The 21,783-nt window shown below is 49.7% G+C and overlaps 1 protein-coding gene and 10 non-coding genes across 11 annotated transcripts; 8 read left to right on the top strand and 3 right to left on the bottom strand.

The window, feature by feature from the left end:
* Positions 1-413: 413 nt before the first annotated feature.
* Trnai-aau lies at positions 414-487 on the top strand. Its single transcript has one exon. It is a non-coding gene; the product is annotated as a tRNA-Ile (tRNA).
* A 486-nt stretch (positions 488-973) lies between these two features.
* Positions 974-1,045, top strand: Trnap-agg. The gene has a single exon. It is a non-coding gene; the product is annotated as a tRNA-Pro (tRNA).
* A 783-nt stretch (positions 1,046-1,828) lies between these two features.
* On the bottom strand, positions 1,829-1,901 carry Trnak-cuu. Its single transcript has one exon. It is a non-coding gene; the product is annotated as a tRNA-Lys (tRNA).
* Positions 1,902-5,456: 3,555 nt separating this feature from the next.
* Positions 5,457-5,544, top strand: Trnay-gua. The gene is given in 2 exon segments: positions 5,457-5,493; positions 5,509-5,544. It is a non-coding gene; the product is annotated as a tRNA-Tyr (tRNA).
* Positions 5,545-7,664: 2,120 nt separating this feature from the next.
* On the bottom strand, positions 7,665-7,737 carry Trnaa-agc. The gene has a single exon. It is a non-coding gene; the product is annotated as a tRNA-Ala (tRNA).
* A 2,505-nt stretch (positions 7,738-10,242) lies between these two features.
* Trnay-gua lies at positions 10,243-10,329 on the top strand. Its single transcript is given in 2 exon segments — positions 10,243-10,279; positions 10,294-10,329. It is a non-coding gene; the product is annotated as a tRNA-Tyr (tRNA).
* Positions 10,330-11,759: 1,430 nt separating this feature from the next.
* Abt1 (activator of basal transcription 1) lies at positions 11,760-14,839 on the top strand. The gene is made up of 3 exons (XM_004670832.2): positions 11,760-12,012; positions 12,990-13,192; positions 13,302-14,839. The coding sequence occupies exons 1-3, from the start codon at positions 11,775-11,777 to the stop codon at positions 13,680-13,682; spliced, it is 822 nt and encodes a 273-aa protein (XP_004670889.1). The 5' UTR covers positions 11,760-11,774; the 3' UTR covers positions 13,683-14,839.
* A 3,593-nt stretch (positions 14,840-18,432) lies between these two features.
* Trnav-aac lies at positions 18,433-18,505 on the top strand. Its single transcript has one exon. It is a non-coding gene; the product is annotated as a tRNA-Val (tRNA).
* Positions 18,506-18,775: 270 nt separating this feature from the next.
* On the top strand, positions 18,776-18,848 carry Trnaa-agc. Its single transcript has one exon. It is a non-coding gene; the product is annotated as a tRNA-Ala (tRNA).
* Positions 18,849-20,435: 1,587 nt separating this feature from the next.
* Positions 20,436-20,508, top strand: Trnav-cac. Its single transcript has one exon. It is a non-coding gene; the product is annotated as a tRNA-Val (tRNA).
* A 518-nt stretch (positions 20,509-21,026) lies between these two features.
* On the bottom strand, positions 21,027-21,100 carry Trnai-aau. The gene has a single exon. It is a non-coding gene; the product is annotated as a tRNA-Ile (tRNA).
* Between the last annotated feature and the right edge of the window lie 683 nt (positions 21,101-21,783).

Raw genomic sequence — 21,783 nt, 5'->3', positions numbered from 1 at the left:
TTTTAAGATCTCTCTATGAGAAACATGTGTTTGAGAACGCAGGGGAGGAAACACCGATGCGAAGATGAGGGATGTGGAGAAATCTACAAGACTGTCTGCTGCAAACCCACTAATGCACGGTCGTGTGTGGCTATGGTCCGCCTTCCAGACAGGTCGTGTTGGTTTCAGCACATGGAAAGGGGAGGAAGTTAATCCTGTGCGCCACTGAACAAAAATAAATTAAATAAAATAATAAAATTAAAAGAATAGAATGAAACAAGATAATAATAAATAAAATTAAATAATAAATAAAAACAGGATAGGCTGGGGCAAGAGGACAAATCCCGGCACACTGTAAGACCAGTCAGTCCGAATAGAGTAATAGACACGGAAGCAAATTACTACACCAATTTCGAAACACAGTGTGCGTAGCTGGCCGGTTAGCTCAGTTGGTTAGAGCGTGGTGCTAATAACGCCAAGGTCGCGGGTTCGATCCCCGTACGGGCCACTCCTTTTCTCTTTTTTTCTCTTGCGATAACTGACCAAAATTCCCCAGTGGAAACGACATTGTCCCAGAATGACGGCTGGCACTTTGCGAGTAGTCGCTCGCCCTAGGAAATGTAGGGGGATTCAGCTTTGCATGTCACGGGAGAACCCCCTTTATATATAATCTCCTTGACCCTGTGTCAACACGGCTCGTTCAGTGAGGCCCTTTACCTCCCTTCTCCCCTCCCATCACGCTTCTTTCCACCCTAGCCGACTTTCTCATCACACATCCCGCCTCGTGCCCCTGTGCGCGTTCACGACCCGAGACCTGGGCGCCCCGCGGAAAGTGCCCGGATGGAGTCTCGCGCCCGCGTGGGCACCGGGGGTGCGAGTCACGCGCCCCGCACGGCGTTCCGAGCACGACGTCACCGCCAGCTACGCGCGGTCGCAAGGAACCAGAAGGCCTCATTATGTATTTAAAGTCACTGAATGGGCCGCAAGCGCAAGAGGCTCGTTGGTCTAGGGGTATGATTCTCGCTTAGGGTGCGAGAGGTCCCGGGTTCAAATCCCGGACGAGCCCACTTTTTCTTTTTAAACAACTTACCAAATGTGTTCAAAATTCGCGGACAGCTTAAACTGCAGCTGTTAGCTCAGTGAAAAGTGCGAAGGTGGCTTCACAAATGCACTTGCCCCCCAGTGTTTTTTTTTCTTCTTTGGCTTGCAATCTCTTCTGGTCAAAATAGAGGAATAACGTGCACGTTTTCCTTCGCTTGAGACCAGAAACAAGCAAACAACACAAAGCCCAGTGGATCCTATATTCTACTGCTTGTGAGATAATTTATATTAAAATATAATCCCCCCTTTCTCCTTTCTGTGTCTGCCTAGCTGATGAGACGAGTCACAGCGCGCGGCACGGGGAGGGGAAAGCGAAAGAAGCAGGGTCGTCCCCGGCTTTCGTGCACTGCAGGTAACTGGAAGGAGACGCGACTCGTCTCCCACGGCGCCTTCGTGACAACCTGTTTGATGCCAAGTGCAGCCGCGACCCCCAGAGCCCCGCGACGTTCTGTGCTCGGGGCGCGTCCTTCTCTGCACCGAGGACCTTGTTTCCCAAGCAGAGCACCAGCCTCCGGAGCTGCGCGGGCTGGAGCCCTGGCACCTGGTCTGAGCATCTGAGTTTGCGAGGCCTGGTAAGTCACCGGCGCTGACTTCGGCAGACCGGGGGTCGCTCGCGTGCGCTTCGCGATTGCGAAACGCGGTCATCTCTGAAGATGGTTCTTAATGGCTAGCAACCACGTTCTTGTCTGAGGATAAGTAACCCACAGCGACCTGTAAAAGCCTCGTCGAGGGAGAAGCAAAATACAAGCGCCCAACGTGGGGCTCGAACCCACGACCCTGAGATTAAGAGTCTCATGCTCTACCGACTGAGCTAGCCGGGCGGCTGCTTGCGAGGTCCCTCTGCAGTGTAGAAGAACACCCGGGGTTACTCTGCTCCCCTAAGGAAACATTTTCCTCTGGTTTGTTCCTTTTCGTTATACAGGTGAAAGGTGAGGAAACCCTAAGAATGCAAACGCGGCGTTCAATTAGTAACACGCGCTCGCTCCACATATTTTATGATTTACATTTCCCCTTCTCAACTAATTTCCTTCTCTGTCTCCTCCTCCCGGCCTCCCTTTCTCGTTCTTCCCACAGGATTTCACGCAGCTCAGGTTGGTGTCACATTTGCTGTGTAGCCAGGGAGGAACTCGGTGAGAAGCCGCCTGATTCCCAGGCCCATCTGGAAGGCAGAGTCCATAGGTTTTCCGGAAGATTGGAATTGGAGTTAAAGACAACTTGAACGTGAGAACACCAGCTTCATGATCCCATACTCAGAAACACAAGGACGTGGCCTAATACATTGATCAATTGTCACTTAAGAACTCTTCTATACTTTCTCCAGGTTAATAATGGCACCTGTGGCTTGGCAAATGATCCTGTATCTTAAACCAGCGGGATGGACTCCGGACTTCTGCAAGTATTGCTAGCATGTCCACCATGAGGCTGAGGGCAGACCTCAACACAAAGTGGATGGATTTAACCAAAGGAGTAACTTTCTTAGCCCCCTTGAAACCTGGTTGTTCCCCAACACTCCTTGAAAGAGGGCAAGGGGTCTCTCACACAGACAGATGAATGCATTCTTATCAGGTCCTCCTCAGTACTAGGTATTTAAAATGAAAACATGGCCAGCAATGGTAATCCCACCCCTTGGAAGGCTGCAGCAGGAGGATTGCTATGAATTTGGGGCTAGTCTGAACTAAGAATGAATTGTTGAATTGCAGGCTAGCCTGGGCTACAGTGAGACCCTGTCTAGAAAGAAAGAGAAAGAAAGAAAGAAAGAAAGAAAGAAAGAAAGAAAGAAAGAAAGAAAGAAAGAAAGAAAGAAAGAAAGAAAAAGAAAGAAAGAAAGAAAGAAAGAGAGAGAGAGAGAGAGAGAGGGAAAGAAGTGTTAGGTTGGGACAGGTTCCCAAAATGGAGTCACCAAGGACAGCAGGATGGCAACAGACCTAAGGAAGTGGATTATCCACATTCCTCAAGAAAGAGCCCAGCCATTATCCATCCCTTCCTTGCCTCACAATGCCCCAGGTCATGGTTTCCTGCCTCCTTATCTTGTAAGTCGTCTGCTCACTGTTCTGGTCTCACCCTAGCTGTTTCCCTTCCTCACCTTCCCCCAGCTGAAGAGCTCTATACAGCCCACCATCAGCCACCTCAGAGTTGACTGCTCCGCTCTTGAGAGTCAGTCCTGGCAGCTCGTGCTTCCCACCGCCCCCCACACCGAATAAAAGCTTTCATCTTTGCCTCAGAGTGTTTTGCATGGTCTTGATCACTCCAGACCCTGGATGGATGGGTAGATGGGTGAGTGGGTGGGAGGGAGGGAGGGAGGGAGGGAGGGAGGGAGGAAAAAGGACTGGAGACATGACTGAGTAGTTAAATTGCTTGCCTGCAAAGCCTAAGGACTCAGGTTTGATTTGCCAGTAACTATGTAAGCCAGATGGCTAAGGTGATGCATGTGTCTGGAGTTTATTTGCAGTGACTAGAGAGGCCCTGGCAAGCCAATTCTCTATCTGTCTCTCCCTCTCTCTCTTTTAAATTAATAAATACACACACACACACACACACACACACATACATATATACATACATATATAAATGGTTTTTCAAGGTAGGACGATTGAAGTGAATTTGAGGCCACCCTGAGACTACATAGTGAATTTCAGGTCAGCCTGAAAGTGAGACCCTACCTCGAAAAACCAAGAAAGAAAGAGAGAAAGGAAGAAAGGGAGAGACAATGAAAGAAGGAAGGAAGGGAGAAAAAGGGAGAGAGATCAACAAAGAAGAAAAAGAGAAAAAAGAAAGGTTGAAATAAATGGACAGAGCAAGAGAAAAAGAAAAGGAACAGAGAAAGGAGGAAAGGAAGGAAGGAAGGAAGGAAGGAAGGAAGGAAGGAAGGGCAGAAGAGGCATATACTTACTAGGTAATGAAGATGATACAACAAAAATTAAGTCCTCGGCTGTATCCTCACCTTCTGTCAGAGTGCGTGACTGGAAAATAGACCATGATGATGGGACTGAGGAATTGAAAATATGCCTGTCTCTCTGTTCTGTCGGAACTCAGAAACCAAGCTATTATGTTTGCTCACATGACTATGTACCTCATTTACCTCAGCTATTGGAGAGGTAACAGGTGAGGAACTCACAGACTCGTAGGCCCAGTCCTTGTTAGCAGGCCTCTGTCTCGCTACAGGGCTGGCACCTGCTCAGCGCGGGCCCCCGGGTGCTGGGAGGCCTGTAAGGGCGCCCTAGGCAGAGCAAGCGGGCCTGGCTGGCGCTCGCCTGCAACCCCAGCTGTTGCAGGAAGCCGGGACAGGGATCAAGGGCTGCTTTGACACTTAGACGACCGCCGTGGGTGTGAGTTCCCAAAGTGCATTTAGACAGAGGCAGCCTCAGTAAACGCGTCTGCAACCCGATAGGCTCAATCAGTAGGCCCTGCGGAGGTGGAGATAGGCTGTCGTGATCAATTTACTCAGGCTGGTCCCTCTCAGGTATTTTAAGTGCTTAACAGCCTCATTTGTATTCTTGTTCAGGAAAAGCAACCAACCGACCCTACACAAACGAGCGAACACTCCTCCTAATGATGGCCTGCGAGGTCCACCGCGGACCGGCTGTGTGTGACGCCGGCGTGTAGAGGACGTCATCATCTTCGATGGAATCTGAGGGATGAGATAGATTTCTGATGTCAGATACGTCATCAACAGGAAAAGGTCATTTGGACCTTCAAGAGAATTTGAAGGAATCTCAACACCTTGGGAAACTAACTTGCGTTTGAATATTATTGTCTTTTTGGTGTGTGTGGTATATATCTATTTTGGAGGTAGGGTCTCGCTCTAGCCCAGGATACCTGGAACGCACTCTATAGTCCCAGTGTGCTATTCTCTCTCCTTTTGAATAGTATTCTGTACCCCGTGTTGAAATTGATAATTAAAAAAAAAAATAACTTACGTGGATCGTTTTCTTTAAAGTTAAGACTGAATGTTATGATCTGGTTTATCTGTAGGGACATTAATTAAATTAAAATTAATTAAATCAACTAAAAGACATCTTGTATGCGCCTCCTCTTCCTCCCAAGAGTCTCACTGCAACTGAAGACTAAAGCGTTTTAAATCTTGTTTTTAAGTGGAGGTAAAAATTGTTTGCTTAAATTCCTAACAATAAAAGTTGTCCATTGCTGAGTCTTTAGCCGCTTTTTTTCTGTTTTATTTTCCTTTTGCAGACACGTGAGAAGCGGTGCTGCGGTTTTCTTTCCTGTCCAAGGTACCAGGTGTTTGAGGATGGATCACAAAACAAGAGAGAGGCGATGGGAAATGCAGAAAGCAATGGTCATTTGCGCAAACGATTAAAACGGGTCTCCAACCTCACGCAGACATGGCATCCCCAGCGTTTGCAGCGCTTCGTGTGAATCCTTCGATAGCTCAGTTGGTAGAGCGGAGGACTGTAGTGGTCGCTCTCAGGCATCCTTAGGTCGCTGGTTCGAATCCGGCTCGAAGGAGTTCACCTTTTTCTTTTTTCTCGTCCCCGCTCCGTCTCCGTTACAGTTGTACTCCGTTTTCGTTATTGGAATCTGCCTGGAACTCTATTCTCCAAGCGCCGTGAGTCTAAGTTTAAAAGCAATTATACTCTGTAACAACTTTTAATGGTTGTGATCAGGCTTCGACCCCGCACATCACACCGTCTCACCTTCAGATGAGTCCTCCACGTGCCGAGCCAGAGGTCGGTCACCAGCTCAGTTATGGGTCGCCGAAGCGTCTCCCCGGCTCAGCCCGCCCCGAGGAGGGTCGGCTGGGGGACCCCGCGCTCCCGCCGGTTATCGGCGCGGCACGCGCGCCCCCTTGCGGCCACGCGGTTGTCAGCAGCTGAGACTCGGTGCGCGGCGGGACTAACGGGGCTCAGCTGGGGCTATTGGCCTCGCTCAATTGCGTCGTGGTGACGATTGCTTCCCCCTTTCCTCAACAGGCTGAGAAAATAGGGTGCGTCTCAGAATCACCTGGGGATGTTTTCTAACTCGCATATGCTTGGTCACGTGGGATTTGAGACTCACGCGGTGGTGGATTTAGAAAAAAATAAATCTCTGTAAAGGTTAAAACGCCGCTGGAAGAGAAACGGTTATTTTAAGGAGGAGGGGGCTAGGGGATTACCTCACTTCATAGAGATCTCAGGGGTAGGATGCATTTGGTAACTTTGTCTCAAACTCATTGAATTCATTAACCCCTTCCTCAGAAATGTGATCTCAGCTCCTGTGATGGTCAGACTCAGGTGTCCCTCATAAGCTCAGGTGCTCTGAATGCTAGGTTCCCAGCTGATGGGGGTTTGGGAATTAACGCCTCCTGGAGGCAGGGTTTTCTTGGAGGCAGGCTTATGGGTGTTATAGCCAGTTTCCTCTTGCCAGTGTTTGGCTCATTCTCCTGTTGCTATTGTCCACCGGATGTTGGCCAGGAGGTGATGTCCACCCTCTGCTCATGCCATCGTTTTCCCCTGCCATCATGGAGCTTCCCCTCGACTCTGTAAGCCAAAATAAATCTTTTTTTTTTTTTTTCTTTTCCATAACCTTCTCTTGGTCGGGCGTTTTCTGCCAGCAGTGCGAACCTGACTGCAACAGCTCCCCTCGTCTTTGGCAGAGAAATTAGATCAAGAAATATCAGAGTAAATGAGAGCTCTTAGATCACCGTGCACAAAAGTGCAAGGCCTTTTGTGTCTGGCAATCTCTTCTATTTTCCTTCCTGTGCTTGGGCACTTTTACTTTTTGGGCAAATGACTCCCAAATTCTGGTCTGGGTCAGAATTCCCTGGACGGCTACACCACAGAGGGCCCTAGCAGTGGTCTGAGAGCTCGCGCTCAAAAGTTAAGGGTGGAGACTGGGTTAAATTGGCAGCCATCGGTCATTTTGTGTTTTAAAAGCAAATTTGTTTTAATCCCAGCATTTAGGAGGCAGAGGTAGGAGGATTACTGTGAGTTCGAGGCCAGCCTGAGACTAACAAAGTGAATTCTAGGTCAGCCTGGGTTAGAGCGAGTCCTCACCTCTAGAACCAACCCCCCAAAAGAGAGAAAACTAAATAAAAGCAAGTTGGAGGTAAGGAAAGTTCCAATTTTTTTTTTCCCCAACATAAACGTTTGGGTCTTACATACTGTTTGTCCTGGATTAGGCTCCTCCTCAAGCGGTCCAGCCCAAGGTAGAGTCCCATATTTCTTTCTATATATTAGGACATTTTCTGAGCATTCCAGCACTTGGAGCATCCTGAGTCCCACGCGAAATGGCTCCACAACAGGGAGAGTGAACGGAAAATATCCACCCAGCAAGCAAAAACTTCAAACTCAAGCATGCCTACAACAAACCTTGTCTCCAAGAAATGAGAGGGCGTCTGCTGCGGCTGCGACCTTCAGGAGTTCTTAATGGACTGTCATATGGGAAATAGAGTCTGTGAATAAAAATGATAATTTGACCCATGACGAAGGGAAGAGACCACAACTCAGAAAATATGTGAGGGGGAATCCCAGACGACAAAGCCGTGTTCACGGAGCACTGAAGACAAGGAGACTGCAAGCCTTATTAATAAATTCCTCGAGGTCTTGGCAAGACGTCAAAGGGCCGCGGTCAACGGAAGCTGCAAAAACTGGAGAATGCGGGCATCGATCCCGCTACCTCTCGCATGCTAAGCGAGCGCTCTACCATTTGAGCTAATTCCCCACCTGGGTGCGCTGGCCGCCGCTGCCACCCATTTGAGGTGTGCACCCGAGGGCCTGGCGTCCGGACGCGATTTCAGGCCTTTCGGCTGCTTGTGTCCACTCTTGCGCTTGGCCAGCAGGAAGGAGGGTGCGACCGCGCCCTCAGTGATGAAGGATACGGGGGGAGAGCCGAGGATGCAGGTGGACCAGCCCAGGAAGGAAACCGAGCTTTCAGGGGAAAAAAAAAAAAGATTTCCCACGCAACGAGGCTCTGGCCCCACCAGTTCCCGCACCCCTAAAACTTTCGCCGACTCTGGCAGCTGCGTCTTTACCGCCGCTGGTGGCCGCGAGGGGGCATCCGCCGCGTTTAAATGTCGCTGAATTCTGGTTTCTGAAGGCCTTATTTAGAGGGTTATGCAAGTTAATTTTCTAAAGTAAATATTTTGCAAACGGCTGGTAGAGTACTACCTAGCACGCAGAAGGCCTTGGGTTCGATTCTCACCGCCTTAAGAAATATATATTGTTTTCCTAAAAAAAAAGGTTTTATTTATGGCTTTCAGTCTAGACCCGTAGTCATTGCAAAATGGCAAAGTAAGTAATTGGATCTTCTCCTTACTGGGCCTGTCGAGTACCGTCAGGCGCTGCTCAACAGGAACTGGTTTTGAACAAGGCGACTCATGGAAAGACACAGAAAATCCTCACGCTGCACCTCCAGCTGCTTTTATTTATTTTTCTCCCTGAAAGACCACAGAAAGACATTTCCTGCCCGTCGTGGTGGCGCACGCTTTTAATCCCAGCACTTGGGAGGCAGAGGCAGGAGGACCGCCGTGAGTTCAAGGCCACCCTCAGACTACAGAAAAAAAGAAGGGGGGGATTTCCTTATGTGAGTTCAATATTCGATGCCTTTTTTTTTTTTTTTTTTTTGAGGTAGTATCTCATTCTAGCCCAGGCTGACCTGGAACTCACTCTATAGTCAGCAGACTGGCCTCAAACTCACAGAGATCCTCCTACCTCTGCTTCCCGAGTACTGGGATTAAAGGCATGAGCCACCATGACTGGCTCAATGTCTATTTAAAAAAACAAAACAAAACAAAACAAAAACCCTCAATGAAATTAGGGCAAAATAGAAATTGAAATGGAAAAGAAGTGATTCTGGGTGTAGGCCGTGTAATCGCAGCTTTCGGCGGCCCACGGCAGGGGGACTGCTTCAAGTTCTCAGCAATTTGGGCTGCCTAGTGAATGCCCGGCCCGTCCAGGATGCATAGTAACGCCGTCTCAAGTACACACAAGCCCCAAACGTGACTCTGTCCTGGGCTGTGTTACACATCCATACAGGTCTTTCCAAGATCCATTAATGCTGGCTTTTCCGTGTTTATCCATTGCAATTGGGGCTGGCAGGAAGTAGACGACTAGACTCTTTGCTCTCTAGGCAAGAGATTTTAACGAAATCCTAGCACTGAAGAAAACTTGAGGAGGGCCGGAAAAGTTGGAAAGACTGCCCATGCTCCATGGATACTTTGAAAATGGCCATGCTACCCAATGCAATGTACAGATTCAACTCGACACCAATGCACATTGTAGCATCATTCTTCAAAAAGATAGGGGGAAAAAATCAGCCTCCAAACTCATATGGAACAACAGAAAGCCCCAGATATCCAAAACTATCTTCACCCAGAGATTTCAAAACTCCAATGTTCAAATTGTACCTGGAAACTCCTTATCCTAAAACTTGGCTCATGGCCTCCTTGGCCCGATTCCTGTCACCATCTTTCTCTTTATTTATTCCTGGACAGAAATTGCCCAGTTCGGCCTCTGTTTACTCTTTCCAAGGGTAAACAGGATTAGGAGTGCGTTCGTGGAAGTGGAATGACAGAAATGAACCCACTAGCATAGCCTGGATTCATCTGCTGTGCTCTGATATGACTAAACCTGGGTGGTGATTTTTTGAGTGGGGGGAGGTCTCAGTCTCACGTGGGACGGTGTCTGGTTGGTCTTGCTTCCAGTATCATTGGGTTTGGTGTTCAATTGTCCCACCTCTAAGTTTCTAGCGGGGTGAAGATAAGGAATATCTTTAAATTCACACCAAAATCTTTCCAGTCATTAACTTTTGACTTTGGCAAAGAATCTCCCAGACTCTACTGTTTACAACCAGGAATTCCCCTCTTCTCTTGCTCTGTGCTTTGCACACAACCGTATAGTTCCCCCACACACACAAATTCTTGCACAATTTTGAGAGAGAGAGAAAGCCTCAGGCAGGACACGATTGGCTGCATCCGAGTAGATATCCGGTGGTGGAGGACATAGCTTCTTAGTAGAGATTTTGTTAGAGACATGTGTAAATTTCCTGATATCTTATACAACCCGAGTAATTTTCCTCATTTATAATGCCCGTGATATATAAACACAGTATACCCATGGATCTCTACAGCATATTTCCCAGCCTCTGAGTATATTGCTTTTTGAATATGGCTACCATCAGAATACATTTCATCATGATATACCTATTTTAGGAAGAAGCACGCCGTGCCCTTCGATAGCTCAGTTGGTAGAGCGGAGGACTGTAGGTGGATTGTTGGATATCCTTAGGTCGCTGGTTCGAATCCGGCTCGAAGGACGAACGTTTTGACAACATGTAGACCTGAGTCACTATGCTTATAACAGGTTTGAACTTTAGGAAAAGGAGAAAAACACACCAACATTGTGAGAATTAAGGAAGTGTGCTCTTTAAATTTATGTTTAAGAGGTATGGTCAGCGTTAACTGGGGATACTGAGGGAATGCGTTTCCTGGAAGTCTTGCTCCCTTTTCCCATGTCATGTCATCTCCCCACCATCCTACTCCGATGTCCTGCCGGTTCCCTCTAGGTCAAGTGATGAAGAAATTCAGTTTTTATCTCCTCTTTCTTCACCGGAGTTAACACCCGACCCACAAGCCAGAGCAGCGAGCTCGGGGAAGGCACGTGGCTGGTGTGGGGAATCCAAAGGGTGCCCGGCTCCCAAGGGTCCTTCTCTCTCCCTTTTCTTAAAAACTTATTTTTAATTGAGGATGCGGATTTTTCGACACTCTGGTGGCGGTGGGGCCTGTGTCCCTTTGAGGAATTTTATGAGATCGTCTCAAGCACACCCCAAAACATCAATTCAGTTCCTTTGCCTTGTGCGCCCCAAATACACAGGGCAGAGTGTCATCCAGCTCGCGAGGTTTTGCACAGGCTGGAAGGGGGCTGGTGCCCGGGCACCTTCCCTTTAATCCCAGCACTTGTGAAGCAGAGGTAGGAGGATCGCCATGAGTTCGAGGACACCATGAGACTACCTAGTGAATTCCAGGTCAGCCAGGTCTAGAGTGAGACCCTACCTCGAAAAAGCAAAGAGAGAAAGGAGGTTTTCAGACACCTCCGGGGTGCCTTCCAGAGAGCGCAGGGACTTATCCGCACACGGGAAGCAGGGCCTGGCTGACCCATACGTTTGCAGCAGCTTGGACCTCTAAGGCACCTGCAGGCCCGGTACCCACACCACGTCTCGCGAGAACTGGCAGGCCGAGAAGAGCGGGTGCGGGGAAGGCGGAAGTCTCGTGGTGGGCGCGCGCCCCCTGGCGGCCATTCTGCGGCTGCGCAAGGCACCGACGGACGGAGCGCGCGTCCCCAGGCACCCGGACCGCACGTACTTGCAATACAAGTGTGCACAGAAGGAAGAAGCAGGTAGCAACACACAGGCACGGAAATAAAAGCCAATCCAGTTATGCGCATAGATACACTACTCTTTTTCCGGAGGCAGGGTCTCGCTGTAGCCCAGGCTGACCTGGAATTAACTGTAGTCTCAGGGTGGCCTCGAACTCACAGCGATCCTCTTACCTCTGCCTCCCGAGTGCTGGGATTAAGGGCGTGCACCACCAAGCGGTTGCCTCCCCCCACAATAAACTTTTTTTTTTTAAAGTAGCTGAACTACAACTATCCCCCTCTTCCCGAACAACACCTCGACCCCACCGCGCATCCGGCGCACAGGATGTACGTCACGGACGACGTACAGTTTTACGGCTGTCGTGCTCCGTTATGTCGTGATCCACCATGGCGGCTGAGGAACCGAAGGCGGCGATGGAGGGCGAGCTGATGGAGGAGCCCGACGTGAGTGCGGAGGCGGAGGAGGAGCAGGAGGAGCCTGGAGACGAGGCCGGCCGCAGCAAGAAGCGGGTGGTGCCGGGGATCGTGTACCTGGGCCACATCCCGCCTCGATTCCGGCCCCTGCACGTCCGCAACCTGCTCAGCGCTTACGGCGAGGTCGGACGCGTTTTCTTCCAGGCCGAGGGTGAGGCCGGGTCCTGGCCCGGGGTGGAGGCGGGCGGGAGGGCGTCCTGCGGGCTCCACGCCCCTGTCTCCTAGGCTGTGGCCTGAATTCTCAAACATCGCGGCGAAGGCCAATAAACCGCATATTATCTTTATTTTTTTGTTTTTATTTTTTCAAGGCAGCGTCTCACTCTAGCCCAGGCTGACCTGGAATTCACTATGTAATTTCAGGGTGGCCTGGAACTCTTGGTGATCCACCTACCTTTGCCTGCCAAATGCTGAGATTAAAGGCGTGAACCACCGTGCTCGGAAAAATCATATATTATTAGCCCCCCTCCACTTCTGTGTTACACGCACTAATTGGAATTGCGTTGAAGGCTGGTGTTTTGTTTTTTTTTTAATTAGTTGAGGTAGGGTCTCATTCTAGCTGAGGCTGACCTGGAATTCAATATGTAATCTATAGTCTGAGGGTGGCCTCGTACTTAGGGCAATTCCCCTACCTCTGCCTCCCTAGTGCTGGGTGTGTGTGGGTTTTATTTATTGTTTGTCTTTCGAGGCAGGGTCTTTCATTCTAGCCAGAGTGACTTGGAAACTCACTCTGTATCCCAGGCGGGCCTCAGGGACTCGATCCTCCTAGCTCAGCCTCCCGAACTTTTTTTTTTTTTTTTGAGGTAGGGTCTCACTCTAGTTCAGGCTGACCTGGAATTCACTATGTAGTCTCAGGGTGGCCCTGAACTCACGGTGATCCTCCTACCTCTTCCTCCCGAGTGCTGGGATTAAAGGTGTGAGCCACCATGCCCGGCTGGGTGTGGGTTTAAAATAGTGTGACGAATGAATTTAGAGAAAGGCAAGGCTGTACCATACCCTCTCGGTCAGTCAGTGACTGGGCGGTGGCACCCTGGCTAGTAGAGGGTTTGGGCGTCATCATGCCCAAACAGAGGTGCATCCTAGTGGCTGCAGCCTTACCTTCCTTGACTGCGGCTTGGTCTTTGCCCGCAGACCGGTTCGTGAAACGCAAAAAGAAGAAGGCAGCGGCGGCCTCAGGGGGAAAGAAGGGATCCAAGTACAGCAAGGACTACACCGAAGGCTGGGTGGAGTTCCGGGACAAGCGTGTAGCCAAGCGAGTGGCGGCCAGTCTGCACAACACTCCCATGGGTGCCCGAAGGCGCAGCCCCTTCCGTTATGATCTGTGGAACCTCAAGGTGAGGGCCCAGGCATCCCTGTGGTTTTTTCTTCGCTCTGCCCAGCTCTTGTTTCTTATCCCTTCTTACACTGCCCCTTCCTGAGGTTTGTTTGTTTTCCTGCCCACAGTATCTGCACCGTTTTACTTGGTCCCATCTCAGCGAACACCTTGCCTTTGAGCGTCAGGTGCGCAGGCAACGCCTAAGAGTAGAGGTTGCCCAGGCGAAACGGGAGACTGATTTCTATCTTCAAAGTGTGGAGCGGGGACAACGTTTCCTTGCTGCTAATGGAGACCCTGCCCGCCCGAATGGCTCTTGGACATTTGCCCAGCGCCCCACTGAACAGGAGCTGAGGGCCCAGAAAGCAGCCCGGCCTGGTGGGCGGGAACGGGCCCGTCTGGCTGCTGCTCAGGACCAGGCACGCTCCAACAGGGGGCTTCTGGCCAGAATCTTTGGTGCCCCAGCACCTGCGGAGCACAAGGAGAAACAGTCTCTGGTCAAGGATTCCTGACGTGTAGGAGCTCCTTACATGTATTGGGCCTCGTCTACTTCCTGTCCACCTGGTGCCAGGGTGATAGCAGGCGTGCCCTGCGGATGGATGGTTTCATTTGTTCCTCAGACCAAGAATAACTGCTGGAGATTGGGACTTGGAGGTTTTGTGGGCCTCCCTTATCCATACTCACCATGACTTCATGCTGTCAAGAGGACTACTGTAGATAGCTGTTTCATTTTGTTTGTCTCTTCAGTGGAGGGCCTTAACAACCTCATGTTCAGGTTCCAAGAATGACCTTTTTTCCCAACTAAAGTGACATTGGCTAGTCTATGCAGGCTTTGCACTATTTATTGACTACTTAGAACAGCAACAAATTGTTTTGTATTTAGTTTACACCAAAAAACTGGATGTTAGTGGGTTCGGTTTGAGTTGGACACTTCCAAATATACTAAATAGAAAAGAACAATAAATTTTCATGTACTGTGCTTTTATCTTACAGGTGGGAGTCACTGCCAAGGTCAGGTGGTTGTGTATGCTGTGCAGTTACCCCTGGCCAGCGCCCCTCGTTTAACCCTCTTTTAACCGTTGCTGTTCTGATCTCACTGTAGTCCAGGCAGGGCAATCCTCTTGTCTCAGCATCCTAAGAAGCTGGGATTACAGGCCTGTGTCACCATGGTCAGGTGGAATATTTTTCAGGAAACATGTAACCTCTTCTTGTCTGTAGGATAAAGTCCTAACTTGATAGAATGTTCACAAGCTAGCAACCCTGCCTTGGAGGGGGTGGGGCGGGAGGATGGCAGGACTTCTTCCCAATGCCAACAAACACCAGAAACTTGCACTACTTTGTGTCTGGTTTACCTGGGTGGCTTGGAGATTGAGCCCTGGTCGGTTTGAACCATCATCTCCCCAGCCCCTCAATACCCTTTCTAAGATTTTTGTGATACATATCATAACTTGGAAAAGGTGCATGTATGTTAGGAAAGACAACAGATGAACTGCTGTATCTCCCCAGCCACGTTCCTCACCTCCTATCCCTTATCCCTGGGCCAGTCCACACTGTGTCTGTCATATGTGTTGGGAACAACAGTGCAAATTCCAGAGTACCTGATGGCATCATGGGTCCATGTCACTCTACCCTTGGTTTATTACATGTCATAATAAATCCAATTTCTTTATGCCATTTGTGTGTTTTTAATACTGTGGAGCTGTTGGTGTAAGTTTCTGGTTGGGGCTCTTTGGGCTGGATATTTCATAAGTGTCATGAGAGTTATGTCCCGCTTTCTTCTGATCACTGGCGGGATGAATTCAGAGCCTTCAATCCTGACGCACATGGCGCACAGACCACACACACACAGGGAAAATTCAAAGCAGTGATCTAGGTGGAATGAAAACTTCTGTCTTATAGTTCAGTAAGCTCTCCCTTCACTAGGTGCACAGCTCAGCCACTGGCTTAACCATGAACCTAGCCTAGCTGGCTGCCGATGGCTACATCAGTGGACACATTCCCATCTTCAACTGTGTCCCTAAAGATACAACCACTTAAATCAAAACTGAAAAGAAAACTGAAAGTAGAAATTAAAATAGAAGCCTTACTCAAGAATCCCAGAGATGACTTGTAGACAGCAAGTCGCTGCTCTTCCTGGAAGAGCCTGGCTCGGGACAGCATGAGGTCATGCATGTGTAAGCCTACCTGTGGCACAATTAACCTATTTCCTGATGTGTGTCACCTCAGCTTTTCACTCCTGCATGGAGATTTTATACGTACAATTTGCAAGCAGAGAAAGAATGGGTGTGGGCCAGGGCCTCTTGCCACTGCAAACTCTGGACACATACATCACTTTGTGCATCTGGCTTTATTATGTGAATATTGGGAAATCCAGAATGGAATATTAGTTGCTGTACACACAGGGCAGTGCCCTCCAGGAACACAGTGGAATGGGGAGACAACTGAGCAAGCAGCTGGTTACAGCAGTGAGGAACATCACAAGTGAGTGTGTGCTCACTATTGTGTCCTGGAACTCCCAGTGATCCTGACATGTGAGTTGAGTTTTTTTTGTTTGTTTGTTTTGTTTTTTCGAGATAGGGTATCACTATAGCTTAGGCTGACCTGGAATTCACCATGTAGTCTCAGGGTGGCCTCACGGCAATCCTCTTACCTCTGCCTCCCAAGGGCTGGGATTAAAGGCGTGCGCCACGCTGGGCATCTGAGTTGAGTTTTTTTTATTGTTCCGTTTGCTCACGCTTGTTCAACTTCTGCTTTCACTCCTAAAGAAGAGAACCCTCAAATCTCCAACAGCTGGTGAGGTGAAGGACCTGAAGCTACCAGAACCCGGAACTGAGCTTCAAGAGGACAGTTTCTTTCTCAGCTAGAGTGTAGGCAAATGGGAGGGTGGTTAGTGGACTAGAGAGAGGAAAGTGGACAGCTTCCAGGCCTTTTCTCAACTTTCGACCTCACCGGAGGTAGGTTTTCTCCCTGGATATCACTTTGCTCAAGCAGTGAGAGCTTTGTCCATGGAACTATCTCCCCAGCCTTAGTAGTATCTCCTCCGCCACCCCCCAGCCCCCAGGCAGGGTCTCGCCCAGGCTGACCTGGAACTCACTCCATAGACAAAGGGTGGCCTTGAACTCACGACTATCTCCATACCCCTGCCTCCCCAGTGCTGGGATTAAAGGCGTACACCACCATGCCCAGATAGTAGTATCTTCTATAGAACCCATTTTACAAGAATTCCCCCTTTGAGAGCTCTGTGATGTTTGTATAGAACCTCCTGAGAATCAGCACAGTCTTCACCGAGCGTCTCTTGCTCAATGCCCAGCTGTCCACGCTCACAGGGACACAAGCTACAGTGACTTCATTACCACAGATGAGAGAGGCTCAAGCAGTGCCTGGCACCAGTCAGGTTTGGGAAAGCAAGCCTCTAGTGGGGAGAAGTAGGTCCTCCAGGTCAAGACCTCGTGGGAACAGGGAAATGTGGGTCATGTTTCTGTCCATGGATGGGTTTGGGATTGATTCACTGAGAGGTGCACAGCTTGCCTTGGTCTCCCTTCCAGACAGGCACCCGATTCCATGGAGTGAGTGCCCAGGCCCTTTTGCCCCTGGCTCCCAGAACAAGAGTTTCCCAGGGATGGTCCACACCTCAAGAGGTTCAGGGAGGGGCTGGGACATCTAGGCCACTCGTGTGTCTGGGAGAGAGTGTTGCAAAGCACTCCTCCCTGCCTCTCTGGTTTTGCATTCTCCACCACCTCTTCCGTAATGGTCCCTGAGCCTTGGATGGTGTGGTAAAGGTATCTCCCTGTGTGCCGAACACTCCACTATCATTTCTTCTCTGCACTTTGATGAGTTTGTGTCACTCCAGCGGTCACCCTCTGAAAAGAGAGGCTTCTCTAGCCAAAATTAAGAGCAGGGCTGGTGAGATAGCTTAGCGGTTAGAGTGTTTGCCTGCGAAGCCGAAGGGTCTCAGTTAGATTTCCCAGGACCCCTGTGAGCCAGATGCACAAGGGGACACACGCATCTGGAACTCATTTGCAGTGGCTGGAGGCCCCGGTGCACCAATTCTCTCTCTCTCAAATAAATAAATATTTTTTTAAAAAAAATTGAGAGCATATGGGCAAAAACATAAGTATTTAGAGGGCATTTTGATGGTCATGAGACATCTGTTTAGCCAGACAACAGTAACAAATCTCCCCAGGGCTCATGACCCTCCCAGGTATAGGCTTTTGACGACGCTTTTGGTATCAAGCATGAACTCCCTCCTGTGGAGCAGGCCTTACATTCAGTGGGAGAGCAGGTGGTTATGCACATGACAGACTATTGCACTACTGGTTGTATTCCATATTTCAAAATATTTTATTATTTTTTAAATAAAATAGTTACCTTTTATAAAAATAAGACCAGGAAATAAGCTCTCCAGTGACTCTATCCACTGAGAATATACTCCAGATGCATGCTCTACTTAGAGGGCAACTTTAACTGTTGAGCCATCTCTCTAGCCCCCCCCAACTTTGAATCAATTAATTAATTTGCAAAGAGAGAAATCTAAGTATAGGGGCAGCAGGGCCTCCTGCCACTGCAAGCAAAGTCCATGCATCTGCCTCTTTGTGGGTTCTGGGGAATTAAACCCAGGCTGTCAGGCTTTGCAAGCAAGCACCTTTAACCTCTCAGCCATCTCTCCAGGCCCAAATTTTGAGCTAATGTCCACTGACTAGCCTGGGAATGCTCTGTAGCCCAGGCTGGTCTTCAAGGTGTTGTAGCCTTCCACACCAGCAGCTCATACTGTTAGAGAGTGATGTGTTGTGTCATTCTCTCACTGGAAGTCAACTTTTGTTTGTTATTCGAGGTAGAGTCTTGCTTTAGCTTGCAGTCCCATTCTCAGGCTGGCCTCAAACTGACAGCAATCCTACCTCTGCCTCTCGAGTTGCTGGGATTTCATGGAGTGCACAGGTGAGGCCCTTTGCAACCCTGTCTCCCAGAACAAGACTTTCCCAGACAAAAGAACCAACAAACTCAAAAACAAAACAAAAGAACAAACTCAAAAGCGGACAAATAGGGTTACATCATACAAAAGCTCTGCACAGTAAAGGGAACCACAGAGCAGAGGCCCCAGACAGAATGGAAGAAAGTATCTCAAATTATACTTCTGCGGAGGGCTTGATTTCCAGTCAGTTTCACTACCCTTATTTAGCTGACTTATTGTAGCCTTTGCCAAAAAAAAAAAAAAAAAGCATCAAACGCATACCCTCAAAGGAGTAAACTCTCAAGGGTAGGAGTGTTTCCGTAGTGTAGTGGTTATCACGCTCGCCTAACACGCGAGAGGTCCCCGGTTCGAGACCGGGCGGAAACATATATTCTTTTTAGACGCAGGAGGCCATCAACAGAGCTGTGGAACCAAAGATTAACCAGCCTGTCCATTCTGTCTTAAGGTGGAATGTACTTCCCTCAGTGCTCTCCACGTCCACTTCCTTTTAACTCTCTTTTCTTATCCGAAAAATGGCTTTTCAGAAGACAGTGGGTGAGTGGACCCATAGCTCTGATGGTCACCAGTCTGGGCTCTGGAGATAGCAGATAATGGAGAGAGGACCAGGTTGTGGACTGAGAGAACAGCGTAGACCGTGGGGGATTAGCTCAGGCGGTAGAGCGCTCGCTTAGCATGCGAGAGGCAGTGGGATCGACGCCCACATCCTCCAGGTTTTACACCTTGGGCCTCAGTTCTCCAACGACAGCCTAGGATTCCTACATACCTTGAAGACAGCTTCAGGCCCTTAAAAAATTTTTTTTTAATAATTAACAACTTCCATGATTGTAAATAATATCCCATGGTAGTTCCCTCCCTCCATCCACTTTCCCCTTTGAAACTCCACTCTCCATCATATCCCCTTCCCCTCTCAATCAGTTTGTCTTATTTTGATGTCATGATCTTTTCCTCCTATTATGAAGGTCTTGTGTAGGTAGTGCCAGGCACTGCAAGTTCAGGGATATCCAGGCCATTTTGTGCCTGGAGGAGCACGTTGTAAAGAGTCCAACCCTTCCTTTGGCTCTTATATTCTTTCTGCCACTTCTTCTGCAACGGACCCTAAGCCTTGGAAGGTGTGATTGAGATGTTTCAGTGCTGAGCAGTCCTGTCACTTCTTCTCAGCAACAATGTTCTTATTAAGGTGGCTCTGACTCCAGGTTTTTCCATCCTTCCTCTCTGTGAGTTTTCAGCAGACACATATACATCTCCTTCCACAGCACAGGCGCTTCTTCGCCCAAGGATCCCGCATCTGCCCCTTTACCCCGCCCTCCTTCACTCAGCCCCACCGCCCAGGGCTGCGATCTCCTCTCTTACTCCTTATGGTTTTTACCTGTGGTTTGGTTTTGCTTATTGCCTTTAACGTGAGCATATGACTTCCTCAGGACACGTGTTAGCAAGAATGGAATCCTGGACACTATTGCCCAAGACACCACAGCTTGGGTCACTGAGAAACCAAGCTGAGCTGGAAGCCTCCTTCCTGTTGGTGAGCTGTCAGGATGCTGGAAAGAGCTGTGCACCTGTTGGGGAAGAAAAGTCATCAAAGGTCTTAACCAGCACTGGACCCTGCAAGCTCTGTGACTGGCCAGTCAGGCCAAATGAACCAACTGGTGCAAAGGTGGCATGTCTGTTTATGGGGGAAACAAATTGCTCTCTGATTAGACTTGAGGCCTGCTCCAGGAGAGGATATTCTTGGTACTGAAAACCGAACCAAAAGCTAATGGCTGGGGAGGTCATAATCGGGGCTGGGGGTGGTGGGTGGGAGGGAGGAACTACTGTTTTCTGGCTAAATGGATATATTGCTCCCAGAAACTGCCCTCTAAATACTTGTGTTTATGTTCATGTATTAATACTACTCTCACTTTTGGTTAAAGAAGCTTCTCTTTTCAGATGGCGTGACCACTGAGGTGACTCAAAAGTCATCGTAGTGCTGAGAAGTGACAGAGGAACGCTCAGTACTGAGACATCTCTTTCACATCCTCCAAGGCTCAGGGTCCATTACGGAATGGCCAGGGGAAAGAAATCAAGAGCCAAAGGAAGGGAGGACTGTTTACAATACTGTTTTCCAGACACAAAGTGGCCTTGATATTCACGACCTCACAGTGGCTGATGCTACCTCCACAAGAGCCGCATATTAGGAATGGAAAATGATGACATCAAAACAGAGGAGAAGCCTGTGGAACACACCTTTAATCTCAGTACTGGGGTCAGAGAGAGGAAGATCACTGTGATTCCCAGGACAGCCAGGACCTATGCTATGGTAGCTTCCGTAGTGTAGTGGTTATCACGCTCGCCTCACACGCGAGAGGTCCTCGGTTCGAAACCGAGCGGAAGCATGTGAGAATTTTTCTTTTGGAGCGCGAAACTGTTCAGCGGGCCCTCTCCCTGCGGATCTGGTTGCAAGACACAGGTGATAATCCTCCCTTAGCGGCTGTTTCCAAAAAGCCTTGGAACCCTGCTGGGACAGCCATGGCCCCCATGTCCCGGAGGTCCCAGCTCCAACCTCTGCAGCCGGGGCTCACTTTCTTCCGCTACAGAATTGGAGATGAAGATGTCGTGGAATGCGAGGACCCGGTTACTGGGGGGGGGGGGGGGCATGGTTTAGTGGACTCCCTCTGGGGGCAGGGGCAGAGGAAGACCCCGGAACTTGCATGAGATGTAGAGAGCTGGGCATCTTGGGAAATGCAACCTGACACTCCTTTCTGCTCCAGAGGTTTTTCCTCCTCTCAGTTCCTTTATCCGCTCTTCCCAGGTGAAAATTCCGGTGCCTGTTCTCCTTCAGGTTTATTTTATGACAGCTTTTTAAACCAGAGAACTAGGTATTAGTTAAACACTTAGGAACAAATAAAACAAATGGCCCGTACGGGGATCGAACCCGCGACCTTGGCGTTATTAGCACCACGCTCTAACCAACTGAGCTAACCGGCCAGATGAAAGGAGGACGCTTGTCTGATCCCCCAGATAGGTAATTGAAAAGCTTATACTGGCGCCAAAGGAAACTTCTTTTTTTAAAAAAGTTTGTCTTGGAACTGAGAAAATGTTTCGACTTCGCTCTGTTCCGAGGTCAAAATTCCTGTAGAAATAAAATTCTGAACAAAGGTCCCTGTCGGGTGACCCAGGACTGGGGCTGGTTCCGGGGACGCTCGGGGCACCCAGGGCACCGCCAGCCCCGCCCGCGCCAGGCTCCGCGGGCTCCAGGGAAGCGCGCTCGGCCCCTCGGCGCGCCGCCCTCCCCTCCTCCACACACGGCAAACCCGTTCTCCTGGACACCGGGGTGAACCCTGCCCGCCGGACTGCAAGCGGTGCTCCGGCACGCCCAGCATTCCTGGCCCAGCAGCAGCGACCACCGGGCCCTCGTGGATCCAGCCGGGCAGAAGGAGGCACATGAGAGGAGTTTCCATCGCCGGCCCGCGGGCGCGAACCCGTGGCCACCGCTGCAGCCTCTGCGCTCATGGCTGCACCCGGGGTTCCTACACCGTGAGGAGGTCCGCGCCCTGGTTCTGGCCACCAAGGTGGGGGACAGAAGCTCTGCGCCGACCCGAGCGACGCATCCCGGATTTCCCTGACAAGGAAGCCTCCCGTGTGTGACCTCTTAAGATGAGTATGTGGCT

Source organism: Jaculus jaculus, chromosome 13 (assembly GCF_020740685.1).
Source record: "Jaculus jaculus isolate mJacJac1 chromosome 13, mJacJac1.mat.Y.cur, whole genome shotgun sequence".
In the NCBI taxonomy this organism is placed as follows: Eukaryota; Metazoa; Chordata; class Mammalia; order Rodentia; family Dipodidae; genus Jaculus; species Jaculus jaculus.
Note: the sequence above shows the minus strand (reverse complement) of the source record. Positions and strands in the feature narration are given on the sequence as shown.